Source organism: Sprattus sprattus (genome assembly GCF_963457725.1).
Source record: "Sprattus sprattus genome assembly, chromosome: 18".
NCBI lineage: Eukaryota > Metazoa > Chordata > Actinopteri > Clupeiformes > Clupeidae > Sprattus > Sprattus sprattus.
In genome coordinates, this window is record NC_137916.1 from 21,291,741 (window position 1) to 21,307,839 (window position 16,099).

At 41.4% G+C, this 16,099-nt stretch overlaps 2 protein-coding genes across 2 annotated transcripts; both read right to left on the bottom strand.

Annotated features, from left to right (window-relative positions):
• Nucleotides 1-1,189: 1,189 nt before the first annotated feature.
• Nucleotides 1,190-6,358, bottom strand: plbd1a (phospholipase B domain containing 1a). Its single transcript, XM_080857017.1, has 11 exons — nt 6,236-6,358; nt 5,596-5,818; nt 5,437-5,520; nt 5,176-5,314; nt 4,403-4,543; nt 4,016-4,160; nt 3,420-3,620; nt 3,078-3,218; nt 2,543-2,728; nt 2,126-2,232; nt 1,190-2,019 (listed from the first exon to the last, which is right to left on the bottom strand). The coding sequence occupies exons 1-11, from the start codon at nt 6,303-6,305 to the stop codon at nt 1,843-1,845; spliced, it is 1,614 nt and encodes a 537-aa protein (XP_080713143.1). The 5' UTR covers nt 6,306-6,358; the 3' UTR covers nt 1,190-1,842.
• A 1,768-nt stretch (nt 6,359-8,126) lies between these two features.
• pick1 (protein interacting with prkca 1) lies at nt 8,127-14,840 on the bottom strand. The gene is made up of 13 exons (XM_080857019.1): nt 14,729-14,840; nt 14,110-14,181; nt 13,689-13,800; nt 13,373-13,501; nt 13,103-13,169; nt 12,861-12,950; nt 12,604-12,657; nt 12,398-12,460; nt 11,133-11,266; nt 10,902-10,994; nt 10,666-10,716; nt 10,285-10,429; nt 8,127-9,933 (listed from the first exon to the last, which is right to left on the bottom strand). The coding sequence occupies exons 2-13, from the start codon at nt 14,148-14,150 to the stop codon at nt 9,674-9,676; spliced, it is 1,239 nt and encodes a 412-aa protein (XP_080713145.1). The 5' UTR covers nt 14,151-14,181; nt 14,729-14,840; the 3' UTR covers nt 8,127-9,673.
• Between the last annotated feature and the right edge of the window lie 1,259 nt (nt 14,841-16,099).

Consider the following 16,099-nt stretch of genomic DNA (forward strand, 5'->3'; position numbering starts at 1 on the left):
TGCAAAAGGTGGACGTACCACTTATTAAAGTTAAAAGTGGTTAAAAACAGTAGGACTCACTTCATCTGATATTTTTTTGTGCTCAGAACAGCCATCTGCATGTTTCATGAACATTATGAAATTAAATCATGTTTTGGAGGCAAAAAAAAGCTAATTATTCTCAGATCTGTCAGGTGTTCTAACAATTTTGGCCACCACTGTATATAAATATAAAAGAGTTGATCTGTTTAAAAAAAGGTTTTTGACAGATATGCCTGAAGCATTTTCTGCATGGCTACCACTGTCTTGGTTGCCAGTGCCCGAGCATCAAAGAGTTTTTGGAGTAACTACAGTTACAATATTTCTATTGATCTACTGATACAGCCCCCAAGTGATTTGGAGAGTTTCAAGATGATAAAACTAACCCAAAATGAAGTTAAGTTTACTGTCAAATTTGGACACCCGTGGGTTTCAGGAATGCAGGCATCAGTTTGAGTTGCTTCCCCTCTCATTTCAGGTCGTCTCAGTTTTGCTCATCATTTGGTTGTTTTACCCCGGGCATCTCGGAGATGCTCCTCAGCAGCTGTGGACACGTAGTGTGGATGCTGACTCATTCACGGCTCCAGTGAAGCGGTGATTCCAGCCACACAAAACCTCCACCAAAACGTACGTGTTGTTTCAACACATTAAAGGCAGAGTGTGTGATTTGGTTTTACTAAAGGTTGTTGATATTTGAGCTCATAGCCAATCAAATTACATGCTTCCCTTTCCGTGCTCCTGAACCACCGTGATGATTGGCTGGGATGGGTCTGAGCTACTATGTTTGTTTCCCATTTACAGAGCCTGGACTGGCTACGAAAAAGCAGTTTTTCGAGTGCAAACACTGAACAAACACCTAGAGGACCATGAGGAGATATTCACAGAATTTAACCAAAACTGTATGGGATTAGAATATAAAGGGATATTCAAAAACATTCCTGATATAAACTTCGTAAATGTTCTGGTGACATTTCACTCGTGTGAATCAAAGACGTGGGTAGGAAAAGCTGGCTTAAGTCATCATAAATCAGACCAACAAAACCAGCTTGTTAGCAAATGGGAAATAAAAAATCTACCTGAATAACCTCTTAGTTTAAGCTACTACATATTGTGGATATATCATCAATGTGGCACGTGTGTATGTCTATCTATGATGTCAGTGTGGAACACACAGAATTCGTCTTCATATTTATTCAATCATGTAACAAAGAATGTGCAAAGTAGCGAGTGACTGTCTCACAAACAAAAGCATCCACTTAGAAATCAAGGCATAGGACGCCTAAAACATTATTAAATGCATCTCATCATGAGCCCTGAGAGCACTGCACAAATCAGTATCAGACGGATTTCACAAAATCAATGAACACATTCTTATGTGTCTGCTGTTCACAAAACACTCCATATGGCCATAATGAAGAAATGAAAGAAGAAATTGTCAAACTTTCAAACCCGGAATCCCGAAGTCAAGCACAGTTTGTCTTGCGCCTGTCAAATGGCAGTATTCTCCACTGATACTCAGTGTTTGCGTTTCATTCAGGATAAAACACAGAGGAATGAACACACACACACACACACACTCACAGCGATTTTTAAAAAGATAAACCGAATGAATGGGTATTCTCCTGACCACTGCCCTCTATGGCTTTTGATTGATTGGTCTCTTCTTCTCCCTGATCTCCTCGGATCATGCCATGGTGCTCCACACCCCCCAGCCTGTGATCCTGAGGGCAGGTAAGAGTGTGAAGAGCACAGGCTACCCACACACACAGACACACACACACACACACACACACACACCCCCACACCAGTACCCACACACAGAGATCAGGGTGTGAAGAGCACGGGCTGCATAGTGACAAAGCTGAAGTTGTAGACGCGGGGCAGGCCCTGGTGAGCGGTGCTGTTGAAGCGGTCCCAAGAGAAAGGGGGCAGCCCGCCCTGTGTGGTGGGCCCGTTCACCGCCTCCGCTATGAACTTCTGTGCCCTGCTGAAGTCAGTCACCTGAAAGGAATAAACAGGGAGAGGAGAGGGGGGGGGGGAGGTTGTGTAGTTTATCAAAGCAAAGGGAAGGGCAAGCGGTAGATGGCTAGTATAAGTGAAATCTTACCTTGGTATCATAGCATCCTCCTGGTGAAGGGTTCTTCTCTTTCAAGTCATTGCGGCAGCAGATTGTCTTGCATGGATGGCCTTTAGAGTAAGGGTCATTTTTATAATCTGGGGGGAAAAAAAGATGAACAAAGACCTTAACATGACGTTCAAGTCTGTCAGCAGGTCCCTTTCTACGTGATATGCACAGTTGTGTGGTTGGGTGAAAATTTCTAACCAATAAGAAGAGGACCTCTAAAACCAAAAGAGAACCAAACCTACACGGCACAGGAGTAATGAACAAAACTGCATGATGGAAAAGGGAACAAAGCATGAGCAAAAAATAGGGAAGCACCAGTGTAAAGGGAAACTTCAAAAGCCAACCGGAAAACAGTCTACATAAATGAGCAGTAACAAATATACAAGAGGGGTCGGGCACCATTGTATCTCATGATGTGCTTCAGAGAGTCCAGGTCGGCCACCCCAGCCTGGTCCCGGCGGAAGATCTTGGCCCGGGGGCAGAGGTCATAGGAGAAGTCCTCCCCGTGTTCCTCCCACATTTCCTTGTAGCCGCTGCGTTCATAGATCTCGGTGTGGAAGGGAACGTTATAGGAGGGCCAATAACCTGTGCCAACCAAGGGCAAGCAGAGACAACTGATATTGTAGCTACTAACATAAATCATGTTATGTAGCCACACCTTTCAAAACCACAAAGACGTTTTAAAGGACCAATATGTAATAAATGTACTGTACTAAATCAGAAAATGACCATTATGTCATCTGAGATTGAGGTAACAAGCTAAACTGAAATACTGGCTTCTCCGACAAACAATGCTACAGCCAGTACATTCTCCTTTTAAAATGTCTGTTCTGGAGCGGAACGTCTGTGGTTTGAACTGTTTTTGTGCTGTTGTTGAGAAGCGGACAGCACGGCCCGTGTTTGCAGAAGTAAACCAAAAGCTTTAGCCACTCACCTCTGCGCAAAGCTGGGGTCTGGTCTGAGTACTCCACCAGGCCGGGGATCTGCTCAACCACAGTCAGGGCCCAGTCCTCAATCTGCTTTCCAAGGGTCACTTTACTCATGTCCACCACCATGTACTGGTTGTTGTAAGTGCCTGGAGCAGAGGGGAAAGAGGCAAGGAACAGAGCAGAGAGAACCCAGGAAGAGGTTCACAAAACAAGGAGGGAGGGAGAAAGCTGTTTATCAGTGAAAACACTGATTGAGAATTCAACAGCTGCTAGCAGTTCAAACAACAGGCCACACAAACAATAACCTGCTCGACGAGCAAGGGGCTAAACGCGTAGCTGCCTCTCACCGGAGTTGTATTTGGAGAAGAGCGTTGCCCACTCCTCGCCAGAGTGAGCCAGGCCATGGGCCAACCGCACCCTCTGCCAGGAAAACAGGGTGCTGGGTTTAATCAGCGAGAACAGGGAGGCGTTGAACACGTTGTTGGTGGTCTGGGTCATAATTAGGCCGCTGCCCAGAAGGTAGAAGTCATCCAGGGAGACCAGGAAACCTGTGGTGTGAGAGAGGGAGAGAGACAAGAATGGTCACCCCCATTACAGCTGACACCATCACACAAAACTGTGCCTGGAGCATTCAGATTAGTGTTGGCAAGGGTGTTTTTCTGAATATTTTGGACTAACTTACTCATTAAAGCAGACAAACAGATCATTCAGTTGAACAGGTATTGTGAATGAATGAATACTCCATGTCTTCGTTTGATGAATGGAGTTTTCATATTTGTGAAATAGTCACCAGTTAAGTCAATAAATACTGTACGTATTCGATCCGTTTGCTCCATATCCATGCACTATCATTTAACAGACAGGAAGCAGCTGATGTTCATTACTGATGTGGTTATAGTGTGGACTGTGTTTTTGCTTGTCAGTCCTAAGTAGATTTACACACCAGGGTAGCTGCTGAAGGACATCTTGCCAGTGGCTGCCGATGGCTGTTGCACGTTGAAGTCCCAGTGTTTGTAGATACGCAAGGTGGCAGCATAGGTGTACCAGCTGGAGTGGGCAAAGAGGAGGTTCTCAAAGCCTGGCAGCATCTGAGGAAGACAAGTAAGGACAATGGGATCCGAAATACATAAACACACACACACTCACTCACAAAACAAAAAAAATGAACACATAAACACAACATTAATTAATCTCAAGTGCCTTATTAATGAGGGAGTGAAAGAGTGAGGAGGCACACTAGTTTAAAAACCGACCATATATCACCACTGACCCTACCCTAAAGGTAATATAATGAACTGCCATGGGGGTAAGGAAAGACTATAGTGCTGACCTTAATAAGTGCTGAGCAATGACCCATGGGTGGCTGTCTGTAGTCTCCAAGAGTTGGTTTTGCTCCAGGCACCAGGGCAGGGATAAGGTCCAGCAGGTCTCCTACTGCATTCAGGAACTGCACTGCAAACAGTGACAGTGGCTGTGGAGAGAGGCAGAGGACAGGTCAAGAGGGATCTGTATCCCAGGTGGAGCAAGGAGAATCCACTTGTTAGTGAAAACAAAAAAAACTCTCCCACTGTTGCCTTCCAACAACACTTTGTGACAAGGGCGCAAGCCTCCGCGAAGGCCAAATGCTGCAACTCACAGAGAGAACGTGAACCTACATTCACAGAGCCAACCTGTGAGTCAGATCCTCTCCAAAATGTAATGAGTTATTCCTAGGCCAGAAACCAGGCCTAGTCAGTCATGCTGCTATTTTTGAATAAAAAGTTGAATTTGTCTACGGGCAAAATGAATAGTACGTTTTTTAAAGGATGATTTAATTTTTCTCTTAAATATAAAGATACCAAAACCAAACCGTTACCATGGCCCAAAAACCTTGATGTGCACTAAACCGAGGGGCCCATTGTACCATAATATCCCTAACTGACATATATGGTACATATAGTTACATATTGGGGATATATTATTTGAAAAGGGCCAACAACAAGTAAACAAGAACAGTCTTATTTTATCCAAACCCCACTCCAATCCTTTTCTATCCCTCTGGTGGATTCTTCAGATTCTTCACAAGGCCTGTGGCTATCAAGGAAAAAATCTAAAATAACTCACAGTTTTCCCTTGGCTTTTGGCCCAATGGGCAACCCCTGCTTGAAGTCCATCTGTCTGAGCCACTAGAAAGCCCACATGCTGCCAAAATGGATATGCCTTGTTCAGTTTCACCTGTTGTCTGGTCCAGGTATCTTGCTGACTGAAACACACAGATCCCATAAAGGTATTTCAGAGTAAGCGAACAGCTACCAACTATTACTTGCTTGGTCCTTTCATATTAAGATTTCAGTATGAAATAATTTGGGTGGGAAAAACACTCACTTCATGAAATCCTTAACCACCATCAGTGTCTTTGAGTCTTTGATCAGCTGGGGGTACATATTGTTGTAGTGGTCATAGGTCTGCCTGAAAAAAAAATCTTCACAGTGATGTAACCGTTTCACTAGCAGTTTCACGTGATTCGGAGAGAGAAATGCTTACTCAGCTGTGAGGAACCCTTCCAAGTATCCTGCAAGAAAATAGGTGATATCATCCGTTTCTTGGGTCTTTCCATAACCTGCTCGTAGTTCCAGAACTCCCCAGCCGGTGTTCGATAGTGAGTCGTTGAAAAATCCATAAGCATCCCCCTCTTTCTCTAACACTCCATCTTTCAAAAGGACTGCTTTATGGGTAGCATCCCAGTAAGCAGTGGCCAATCGCAATCCTAAAATATTCAAAAAACAAACAATGTAAAACATCGCCAAGTCCAAGTATGCTGCTTGTGACAACCATGGTTAAATGAACCGAGGGTAAATGGTTAACCCCGGCCGGGGGACTTAGGCTACTCTAAGTTAATTTAGCCAGATTTGTCACTAAACCACGTATCGCTACTTGGAAAATCTCCCTGGTAAGGTGTAAAACAGACTGCATGGTCGGTGCTCCTTAAAAAAACAATAAGGCTAGGCTTCGAAGTTTACCCAGATTTTAACGGCACTTATTTCGGTTTCGCCCTGCTAAAGTCCTGGCCACGAAGAGAAGAGACACCGTGGCCTTTAAATCTATATAGGTAATGGTACGTGAACATGAACCATACACGGTTTAAGATTGTTTACACTATGCCTACTTGTGTCCTTTAACTTACGTTCTGATGCGACGAAAGCTATTTCCACCGACACTAAATAAGTAACCAATAGTTTGCTATTAAGTCTCATGTTTCCGACTCACGACGATCACCGCTGCAAGTCAATAGGAGAACCAAGACCACTCTTATGAGAAATGAAAGCAGTGGACAGGGAAGGATGTTTATTGGTTGATCCAATGAGGAACTTATCCCAATTGGTTGACAGCGATTTATGGGAATTTCGGGCGCACCATTAGATTTTTTCTGTGATGTAATGTTGTGCGAACACTAATTACGTGGACATCTTTCTAATCAACTCATAAGATCGTTTTATCATGATCAAAACGGTACACCCCAGATGGGACTCGAACCCACAATCCCTGGCTTAGGAGGCCAGTGCCTTATCCATTAGGCCACTGGGGCGGGAACGATAGAGGTGGGGGCCGGGCTCTATATAAACCAATGACAAGACACGTACGATGAAACACTGACCAGCTCAATGGTGACGTAATGTGAAACACGCTTCCCTTTATTAGATGTGCAATTTATTGCATTCAAATCTAGGCGTGTCTTATCGAATTATATGTAACATTTTAATTAACATTACTTTAAGTCCCAGTGAATGAGTCTCGATCAGCTATTGGAAATGAAACTCGCATTTGGGGCGCTGAGCCGTCCATTTCATTTTGAGATCAATTAGTGTTTAGTCAATGGTCGAGCTGATGTATTAACCGATCGAATCTACGCCAGCACTGGTATAGAGTTGATTTTAATCAACAAATACGATTGTTTTATTATGACCAAAACGGAACACCCCAGGTGGGACTCGAACCTACTATCCCTGGTTATGGAGGCCAGTGCCTTAATCCTTTAAATTTTAAACAGCAGATGGCGTGTTGAGCCATTTTCAACCCAATAAAATGCAGATTTTAATACAAATAGTAATTTGGCGATATTAACACCAGCATTGATGTGTTTCATCACAGTACAGACATATATAAATATATTTTTTTACAGCTCAAAAAACACATTTAAGTGTACAGTTCCTCTTTAATATACACATACATACACAAATGTGTGTGTGTGTGTGTGTGTGTGTGTGTATACATTTTCAATCACTCACACTTTACCGGCAACATAAAAGGAACCGCAAACCAAACATAGATGAAACTCAAAACTAAAAGTATTACATCATGAACCTATAACATGAAAAGGAAACAAGGATAATTACCATTTAAGCAAGTCATCTTTAACAGCACAATCAGTAGTAAGGTTTTTACACCATTAAAACAATAAAGTGACAAAGATTCTGTAGAAAAGAACAGCTTGGAATTTTCTTCAATAAAAACAAAAGCCTTAAACAAAGAAACAAAAACAGGATGAGGAAAATAAATAAATTAAATAGGTCCCTTGATTATCAGTGTGCAATCCAGTTACAGGCATGGCCCACCATGCAATGCAGTGCTCAAACAGGGAGGGTGCAACATTTTACTCCATAGAATTGACCCTTGCTTGAACAAGCACACTCTTGAAAATAAAATGCCATACATTAAGGCATTTTCCTTGCTGAGAACAATATCTCAAAACAATTTCTCCCAGGCACAAAGACACAGACATGAACAGACAGTCAAAATAAGACAAAATGTAATGCAAGTGGAATCTCACTGTTGGTGAAATAAAGAACTGAGATCATGGTAAGCACTAGTGTTGCACCGATACCGATACCAGTATCGGATAGGGCCCCGATACAGCACTAAAATGGTGGTATCGGTATCGGCGAGTACCAACAAATAGTGCAGATACTTTTTTTTTTTTTTTTTATCAATGGTTTGGTCCACAAACAAAACAAACACACAAAGAAACAATACAGGGAAAGAAAAAAAAAAGAACTGACCAAACTTTAACTCTATTGTGTTCAAAATCAGAAAAGCCACTGTGCTGCTCAGTAAGGTAAACCATCAATTATAGAGGACTAGTCCTCAGTTATGTCTGAAGTGCTGAAACTGTCAAGAAATGTAATTTGACTTTCTTACTGTTACACTAGTATTATACATGGGACCAAACCATTGATAAAAAAAAAATTAAAAAAAAATTAAAAAAAAATTAAAAAAAAATATATATATATTTTTCAAATTTCAAACAGAGTGGTATCGGTATGGTATCGGTATCTGCCGATACTGCACAGCCAGGTATCGGTATCGGTATCGGAGCCAAAAAATGGCATCGGTGCAACACTAGTAAGCACATTGGGAAATGTAATCTAAAATGAATTTGAAATGGCCCCTGGATACCCCTAACATGATTTCAATATAGGATGGGGGTGTTGGGGTCTCTCACTGAAGTAGTTTTAGGGCACAGAAGTTACCTTATTGTTGCCAATTACAACAACGAACTCAGCAACAGCCTTTTGTAAAATATTTGGCTCTCAATATTATATTATAAACCTAGTGGGCTGGACTGAACCATAAACAATCCCTGCCAATCAGCACAGTGCTTGACAAACTTTTGCGAAACCGAAATCGAATCACAGACTGAACCTTTAAATATTCTCTCATCATCTTTGAGTCTGTGGAGGAGCTTGAATGAATTATGTTGCACCACTCTGTTTTTAAGTAACAGTGTTAATTGGCCAAAGCTTAAAAATGTTAAAAGGGATGTATACAGCTCAGCAGCAGAAGAAGAAACAGACGCTCCATGTAAAGACTAATACATTCTTATTCTAAACCCTATTTCAATCAATACAAATTAGTTTTCTTTTCATCATCTTTTCATCTGAACCCTTTTTTTTTTTTTTTTAAAGGTACTTTTTTCTGCTATTTATTGTTTGGTCACGTTTATATGTTTGCCTCTGGACTGGGTTTTGTGAGTATGGTGAGACATTAATGGCACCCCAAAATACAAATCTAGCAGAGGCAAGAGGCACTCACTCAGGAATAAATACATGTTAACCAAACTGCTCTACAACCTTGTTTTCCACTTGGTGAATATGGTGAATATGGTGTTTGGTGTACAGCTGTAGAGACCTAGGGGTAAATTCAAGGCTGTTGGGCAATGTTGAACGCCTGAACACCAGACTATCTGGGGTTGAGGAGAAGAGGCAGATACCAAGGAAGGACAACTCTACGACAGAGGGCAAGCAAGTGCTTAACGCAAGGGACAAAGCTTAAGAACTCTGGTACAATAGTAGAATATGAGATATTTAAATTAACAGGAGTCAAGGCCCTGTGTTGTAAGATTCTACAGACGTTATAATCACATAAGGTCCACATAATCCCTGGAAAGTAATACATCATTTTGTGATTGATAATGATAAATACAACCTGACCTGACCAACAAAAGAAACCAAATCACCATCCTGAACAGCAGCTGTGAGGGAGGGGGATGGGTGATGTCTAATGCCTCTGTGTGTAACTGTCTGACCCTTCATTCATTAATTCATTCCTTCATTCAATCATTCATTCATTCATCATCTATCAACTTCTCCGCTCCATTCTCTGTTTGCTGGGCAGTGCCCTTGTCTCCCTCTTCCTCCTCTTCTTCCTCCTCCTCATCCTCCTCTTCCGTGTAGGCCTGTGACTGGCTGCCGTAGTTGATCATGGTGCGGGAGAGGTCCACCTCGATGGGGAAAACGTCGGCCTCCTTCAGCACAGCGTAGCACTCGTCATAGTAACGAGACATGCCTGAGACGAAGCGCTGCAGCTGGAATACAATGTCCTGGACTGGAAGAATGACAGAAATAGAGAGCAACGTGAGAGGTAGGGAGGGAAAAAAGTGAGTGAGAGGTGGGCGGGCGGGGTTAGAGAGAGAAATCAAGAGAACCACTTCATTATGATCTATGTGTGACTGCATTTTTGATACAGGCTTGTTGCGAACTGATGAGTTTAATCCAGACTGTTCAATCCACAGTGTTAGAAAGAGCAGACAGCTGGCTCAGAGGAAGTAATAACATGTATGGACTGAGGGATGGGAGTAACAATAGGAAGCCACAGAAGGAGATGAGGACAGATATAATGCAGAGGAAGTAAGAGGATAACAAAAAGAAGAGACAATGAAGAGAGAGCGAAACAGACCATGTTTCTGGTCCAGCAGTTCAATCTTCTCTAGCACGTCTTTCCTCATCTTGGCAAAGCGGGCACGAGCCTCCTGGCGACAGCGCAGGATCAGTCGGTACTCATAGTTCCCCGTGCTTACTCTGTACATGGGCTCTCCTAGGGCCTGGTGAGGGTGAGAGAGAGAGAGAGACTTAGCTTAACACATATAGTTGATGGCAATAAGAATGAGACATTTTTATGTTTCACAGTGCAGTGATTAATTGTACTGTGTTGTGTTGTGTTGTGTTGTGTTGGAACGCTTCACTGCAGTTTAAATCAATGACCCTGATGTTGTTGGCGCTACTCTACAGCATAACCAACTTCAGTTCAAGAAATTGAGAATAAAGAGGAAATGCTTACAATACAGCTGTACTCTTCATCATCCATCTCCTTCACCTTCAAGCAATAGGACTAGGGAAGGAACATACAGTTTATCAGTACACAAGTAGCTGAGACAAGAGCAGGAGAAATTCCAATCACAATTTAATTTTGATATACAGATTATGCCTTTATCAGATCTATAAATAAATATGGCAGTATTCATTACAAACTAAAAGTAATGTAGTAAGTTATTAAGTGTGCTTCGTGCTTCTTACCAGGTATTCAAATTTGACGTCCAGGTACTTGCGAATGGTGAGCTTGGTGTCGGGGATGGCCTTGTGCAGGTAAGTGTTCAAATCATGAAGCATCTGAATGAAAAAGAAAAAGGATTCAATTCAGTGCTGTTTCTAAAATCTAAAGACCTCTTATATCCAAAATATCCAAACCTATGCAAAATATATCTAAACATAGAGAGTGTGTGGATGAAGAGTTTGACATTTCCTAACCGGTTTGATGGTCTTCAACAACTGGATGCCGTATTTCTCGATGTTGCGGTGAGCCTCAGCAAACTTCACAAAGGCCTCGCTAGCAGCAGCCTGGGGCTCCCTCACACCAATCACAGAGAAGACGTCCCCAAAGGCTGAAATCCAGAACAGGCAGATGAGATTCAAAATAATCATATGACAAATATGTTAATTACATGGTCCTGTTGTTCCAGTGCGCAGGTGTTACATGCTGACATTCGTGTATTTCGCCTTCCACAGTATAACAGGGGCTAATGATGAGCTACTGGCCTGGTTCAGCCAGCCTACTGGTCAAGAGTAGAGGTGTGAATCTTCACTGGCCTCACAATTAAATTTGATTATAATTCAAAGGGTAAGGATTTGATTATAAAATGATTCTCGATGGATCACAATGTATTTTGTCTGTCATGTTTGTTTCTTTTATTCATAAATACAAACACTCTATTTTCCCTTTAAACTTCTTATGAAACAGACGTTTTAAAAATCTAGAAAGACGAACATTACACAGAAGCGTCTCCTTTTTCAAAGATTATTCAGCAGCAGGCCTACTTCTATATCCTAAATAGTTTGTAGTTTATTGGATTATAAATACAACTTCTATAAAATTAAATAGTTTTCCCATAAAAACTAATTCTGCCCTTCTACTAGGATAGTTCAGTTACCGTCCTTTACATCAAAACTATACTAAAACAGCTGGCTCTCCTAATGCCAAATATGATAGCGTATATAGAATAGAATAGAAATAGAATAGAAAAAGCCTTTATTGAATATAAATGTCTACATGTACACCTATTGAATGAACCGTGGATTGTATTTGACTAATGACACCGCAGGAAGTGGTAGCAAGAAGGCTACTAGCATTCAGCCAAGTTGCAGAGCTATATTAAAGCTATGTGTTCTTATAATATATCTACTAGCTTCAAAAGCTTGGTAGCTGGGCAGCCTGAGTGAATTTTGACGGTGTTGCTGCCCATGGTGTGAGTGTACGGTTGTGTAAGATTACATGTAGTGTGTATTGGCAGTGTTATCTATAAATAAACTTTTCATTCATCGTTAACTATCCTGCATCAATGCAGAATTTTTCACATTATCTCTGCGAAGCATCACATTATTTTCTCCAACCCTAATCAACAGCCTGGTCTTTGCTGGGATTATTATGTATAACGTTCACAATGAACATAGCACAATGCCATGAATGAGAATCTGGCATCACGAGGCTAACTTAACCCACCCAATAAAACCCTTACCTCTGTGAGTCTGAGAGAGCTCGAAGAAGGCTCTGAGCAGTCGCTTGGTGTGCTCCATCAGCCCTGCGCAGAGGAATGAGATAAAAGAGAGGAGGACACTGATCACTTAAGAGCCAACAGTTGGTTCATAGCTCAAATCTACACCGACAGTTCCATCAGGTCTTGACAAAGAATTATTATTATTATTTTTTTTTTTAAAGAGTTACCTTTATAGAGTTCTGCAGTTTTCTCAAGCTCCTCCAGTCTCCTCACCAGTCCATCTGCAAGAACCCCAAACACATTTGAGAATTTTTTTTTCTAATAAAGCAGTTAAACAAAGGAACTGGGGCATTATACACTTGTTTTACAAGAGAACATCCACAAGATATCAGTATGAAAGGTCAAGAGACTGCCAACACTAGTGGGTTCTCACTATGAAACAAGGCCTGCAGTCCAGAGACTGCCAACACTAGTGGGTTCTCACCATTGCACAGGATGGCTCTGCTGAGGCCCAGAGCATCTGCTGTTCCTGAGCTCATGTTCTCCACGAGACGGTGCTTTACCTTCTTCAACACTAATGAATTCACACACAAAACAGCCAATAGAGCATAATCATAATTACAATCATTATGTAAACTACACCATTTGTGTTCCGGGGGAAAAAAGGTCAATATTGGGCTATAGTGCTCAACTCCTGCATGCCTGCTATAAGGAAGGCGAACCTACCTATATCAAGAGACTTCCCCTGCTTTGGATCTGCTTGTAGTTTATTATAGTGAATTGTGACCTCACCCTGAAAAAAAAATATCATAAAAACAGAAAAACGTATAAGATACAAACAATATCATTTTGGTCTAGTACCTTTTTCAATTTTAGACAATAAATCATGTTTTAACAAGCTTCTTTATGACTACTGTCATGGTAATGATCAAAGCTGGGTGGAGTTGTTCAAATCTTTGGTTTATGAGTATCCCTGTATGACCTTAAGTACAGTACCTGCACAACCTGAATCATTTTAGCCACCTCCACTTTGGTCTTCCCCTTAACTGTTTTACTGTTGACTCCAGTGATCTCATCACCAGCAGCTAATGTCCCGTCCAATGCCGCAGGGGTATTGTCAAAGACCTGAGAATATAGGGGGGATTAAAAAAAAACATCCATTGTGTACACAATACATTAGCAATCATGACCTTCCATAATCCTGTCTGTACAAAAGCAGACATATTTAAATTAATAGCTTCCATCTAGGTACTTGAAAAGTAAAATGTCTTGATTGGCAAGGGCGTAAATGTGTCTAGTCCTGATCCATTACCTGTACAATGTAAAGACAGGGGCAGTACTGAGCACCCCCTCCAATGCTGATCCCGATCAGGTTCTGTGAATCTTTCTGTAGAGTAACTGTTCCAGGGACTGTTGGAATCCCACTTCGTCAGAAAAATCCGATATTAGTAATGCATTCCTGACCCCTAAGTGAGGTACAGCACATACTATTTCTAGAATAAATATCTAATGTTACTTGTCTTTTCAACATTTCAATACGTTTCCTTATTGTGTAGGAAAAAACAGCAGTTGATAACTACCATTCATTTTTGTATTAATATATTTCATGCATTGCCACTTTATACAACAGTATACAAATACCAGAAAAGCCACATTGCAATTGGTCAAGGTGTTCTTTACTGAGAAATTCATACTACTCCATAATAACCCCGACAGAATAAAACATCACTCACAGTTTATCCTCCTCCAACTCGTAGTCCATGTCTGTAAACATGCTAGACCTCAGACGTTTTCGTGAATTCGACCTATTATAAATATAAATTTCGTGAATTCGAATTATAAACATTAAATCACCAATAGTGCCCACAGACTGTTGTTGCCAGAGAAGATATTTGTACAAAGTTAATGGAGTAATTCGGTCGCTGCAAACGTAATTAGTTTGTTATTCATTCTGACCGTCATTACAACGATCTAACTAACACTTTAATATTACCATTTGGCGTGTTGACAAAATCATGAACAAAACATCAAACTGGCAGTAAATGATTTTAGCTCGCTAATGTTAGCTCACAAGTACTGTCCATAGTAGACAATATGCTTAGTTTTCTTGCAAGCACATTTAAACAGCCAGAGCGTGAAACACTTCAGGTTGCTAATAATATCTAATTACTGGGGAAATTACTTATACATGGTCAGCATTCAAGTGTAAACTGTACAAAAATTCCATTTATCATTAATGTAATTGAAGGCATCGAGGTGACAGGTGGACAGGCTAAAGAAACTGTTTCAGCTAACGTTAGCTAGCTAGCCAACAAACAACCATTTCAAAACAGGGAAGAAATCCTTGGATACCTTGACTGTCGACTCAGAAATGTACGTTTAGCTGTGCTGTCTTCATATGAAATTGTATGATATGCTTCGTAATTGGCGAATTTCACTAGCAGAGTTTACCCCTTCTACAGCGATAAGCTGGTACTTGTTTAATGTGTGTCGTCATTTCCGACAATACAGGAAATAGCCGATATATTTTATTTATGCGTTTATTTGAAAAGGGACATTGCGACTGGCCTACATTGTTCTAATCGGCACGAATGTAAATCGTTTGCAAGAGACTATTTTTTTTTCTGGATTTACTGAGGGTTGGGTTTTGATTTGCAACATTTGTCTACTGTGTCTACTGTGTAGCCTATGAGTGTGTTCCATGTCGACCACTTGAGCCCTTCGAGCCCCGACTTTCAGGGGTTAGGGGGCCACACTGACAAAATCAGCAGAATGCAGGGCACTGAAAATGCCCGTATCATACCCTGAATTCGGTCGATTTATCTAGGGTTATTTGATGGTCACTACTCTCCCTTAACGGCTACGTACGGAACAGGAGGAGCCAAAGCTAGCTTTTCATTTTATAACGATAACAATGGCGGACATGATGGTTAGCGGTGGCTAAGGTGGCAGAGGCTGTAGATCACCAGGCTACAGACCGTAAATGTAGTAATTAAACAACTGTACTGATATTAAATGTACTACTAACATGCCATTATCAAATTAAAGCCAGTGACATCAGTATTTTGGTTGATTTCACGATGTATAGGCTACCGACAGTTAGCATACCAAGCTCGGTAGCATTTCCATTCGAATTGCATGGCAGATATGCTAAGCTATCGGGCTATTCCCCCACCCAGTGCCTGTGGCTAGTCCGAAAAAAGGTGCATCTAAATAAATGACAGATGGTTATGTCAGTCATTGGACAGTGTTAAACAACTGTACTGATATTAAATGTACTACTAACATTAATGCCAGTGACATCAGTGTTTTGGTTGATTTCACGATGTATAGGCTACCGGCAGTTAGCATACCAAGTTAGGTAGCGTTACCATTAGAATTGCATGGCAGTTATGCAAGATAGCTGGCTATTTAGTTTTCCCGGGAATCGCGAGCAGATTTGCGTCCGTCACTTCCACCAGGTGCTTCTATTTGATAAAGCACCCCCTGAGCGATGAGGAGTGCACTGTAGATGTCAGGGCCCTGTACTTCAGGTCCCTGTATTACAGGGGTTAGTGCAAAGTGTAGGGTTGGAACACACTCTATGTGTGTGTATCTGTTGCAGTTTTGACCATGCATTATGGTGCAGTTTTGACCATGTAAGCCAGAGATACCTGCAATTACATCACCTCATGTTTGCGTTTTCATTTCTAAGTAGGTGGCGCTGTACATAAAATGAGTGGT

What these genes read in the sequence shown, in the direction of transcription:
- plbd1a (XM_080857017.1), bottom strand. Translation starts at nt 6,305, where the DNA reads ATGAGACTTAATAGCAAACTATTGGTTACTTATTTAGTGTCGGTGGAA. An exon ending in GAAGGGTTCCTCACAGCTGA is followed by an intron (nt 5,521 to 5,595) that starts GTAAGCATTTCT and finishes TTTTTTTTTCAG; the next exon opens with GCAGACCTATGACCACTACA. An exon ending in GTCCTTCAGCAGCTACCCTG is followed by an intron (nt 3,621 to 4,015) that starts GTGTGTAAATCT and finishes CTCACACCACAG; the next exon opens with GTTTCCTGGTCTCCCTGGAT.
- pick1 (XM_080857019.1), bottom strand. Translation starts at nt 14,150, where the DNA reads ATGTTTACAGACATGGACTACGAGTTGGAGGAGGATAAACT. An exon ending in GGGGAAGTCTCTTGATATAG is followed by an intron (nt 12,951 to 13,102) that starts GTAGGTTCGCCT and finishes TGAATTCATTAG; the next exon opens with TGTTGAAGAAGGTAAAGCAC. An exon ending in ACGTCAAATTTGAATACCTG is followed by an intron (nt 10,717 to 10,901) that starts GTAAGAAGCACG and finishes TTCCTTCCCTAG; the next exon opens with TCCTATTGCTTGAAGGTGAA.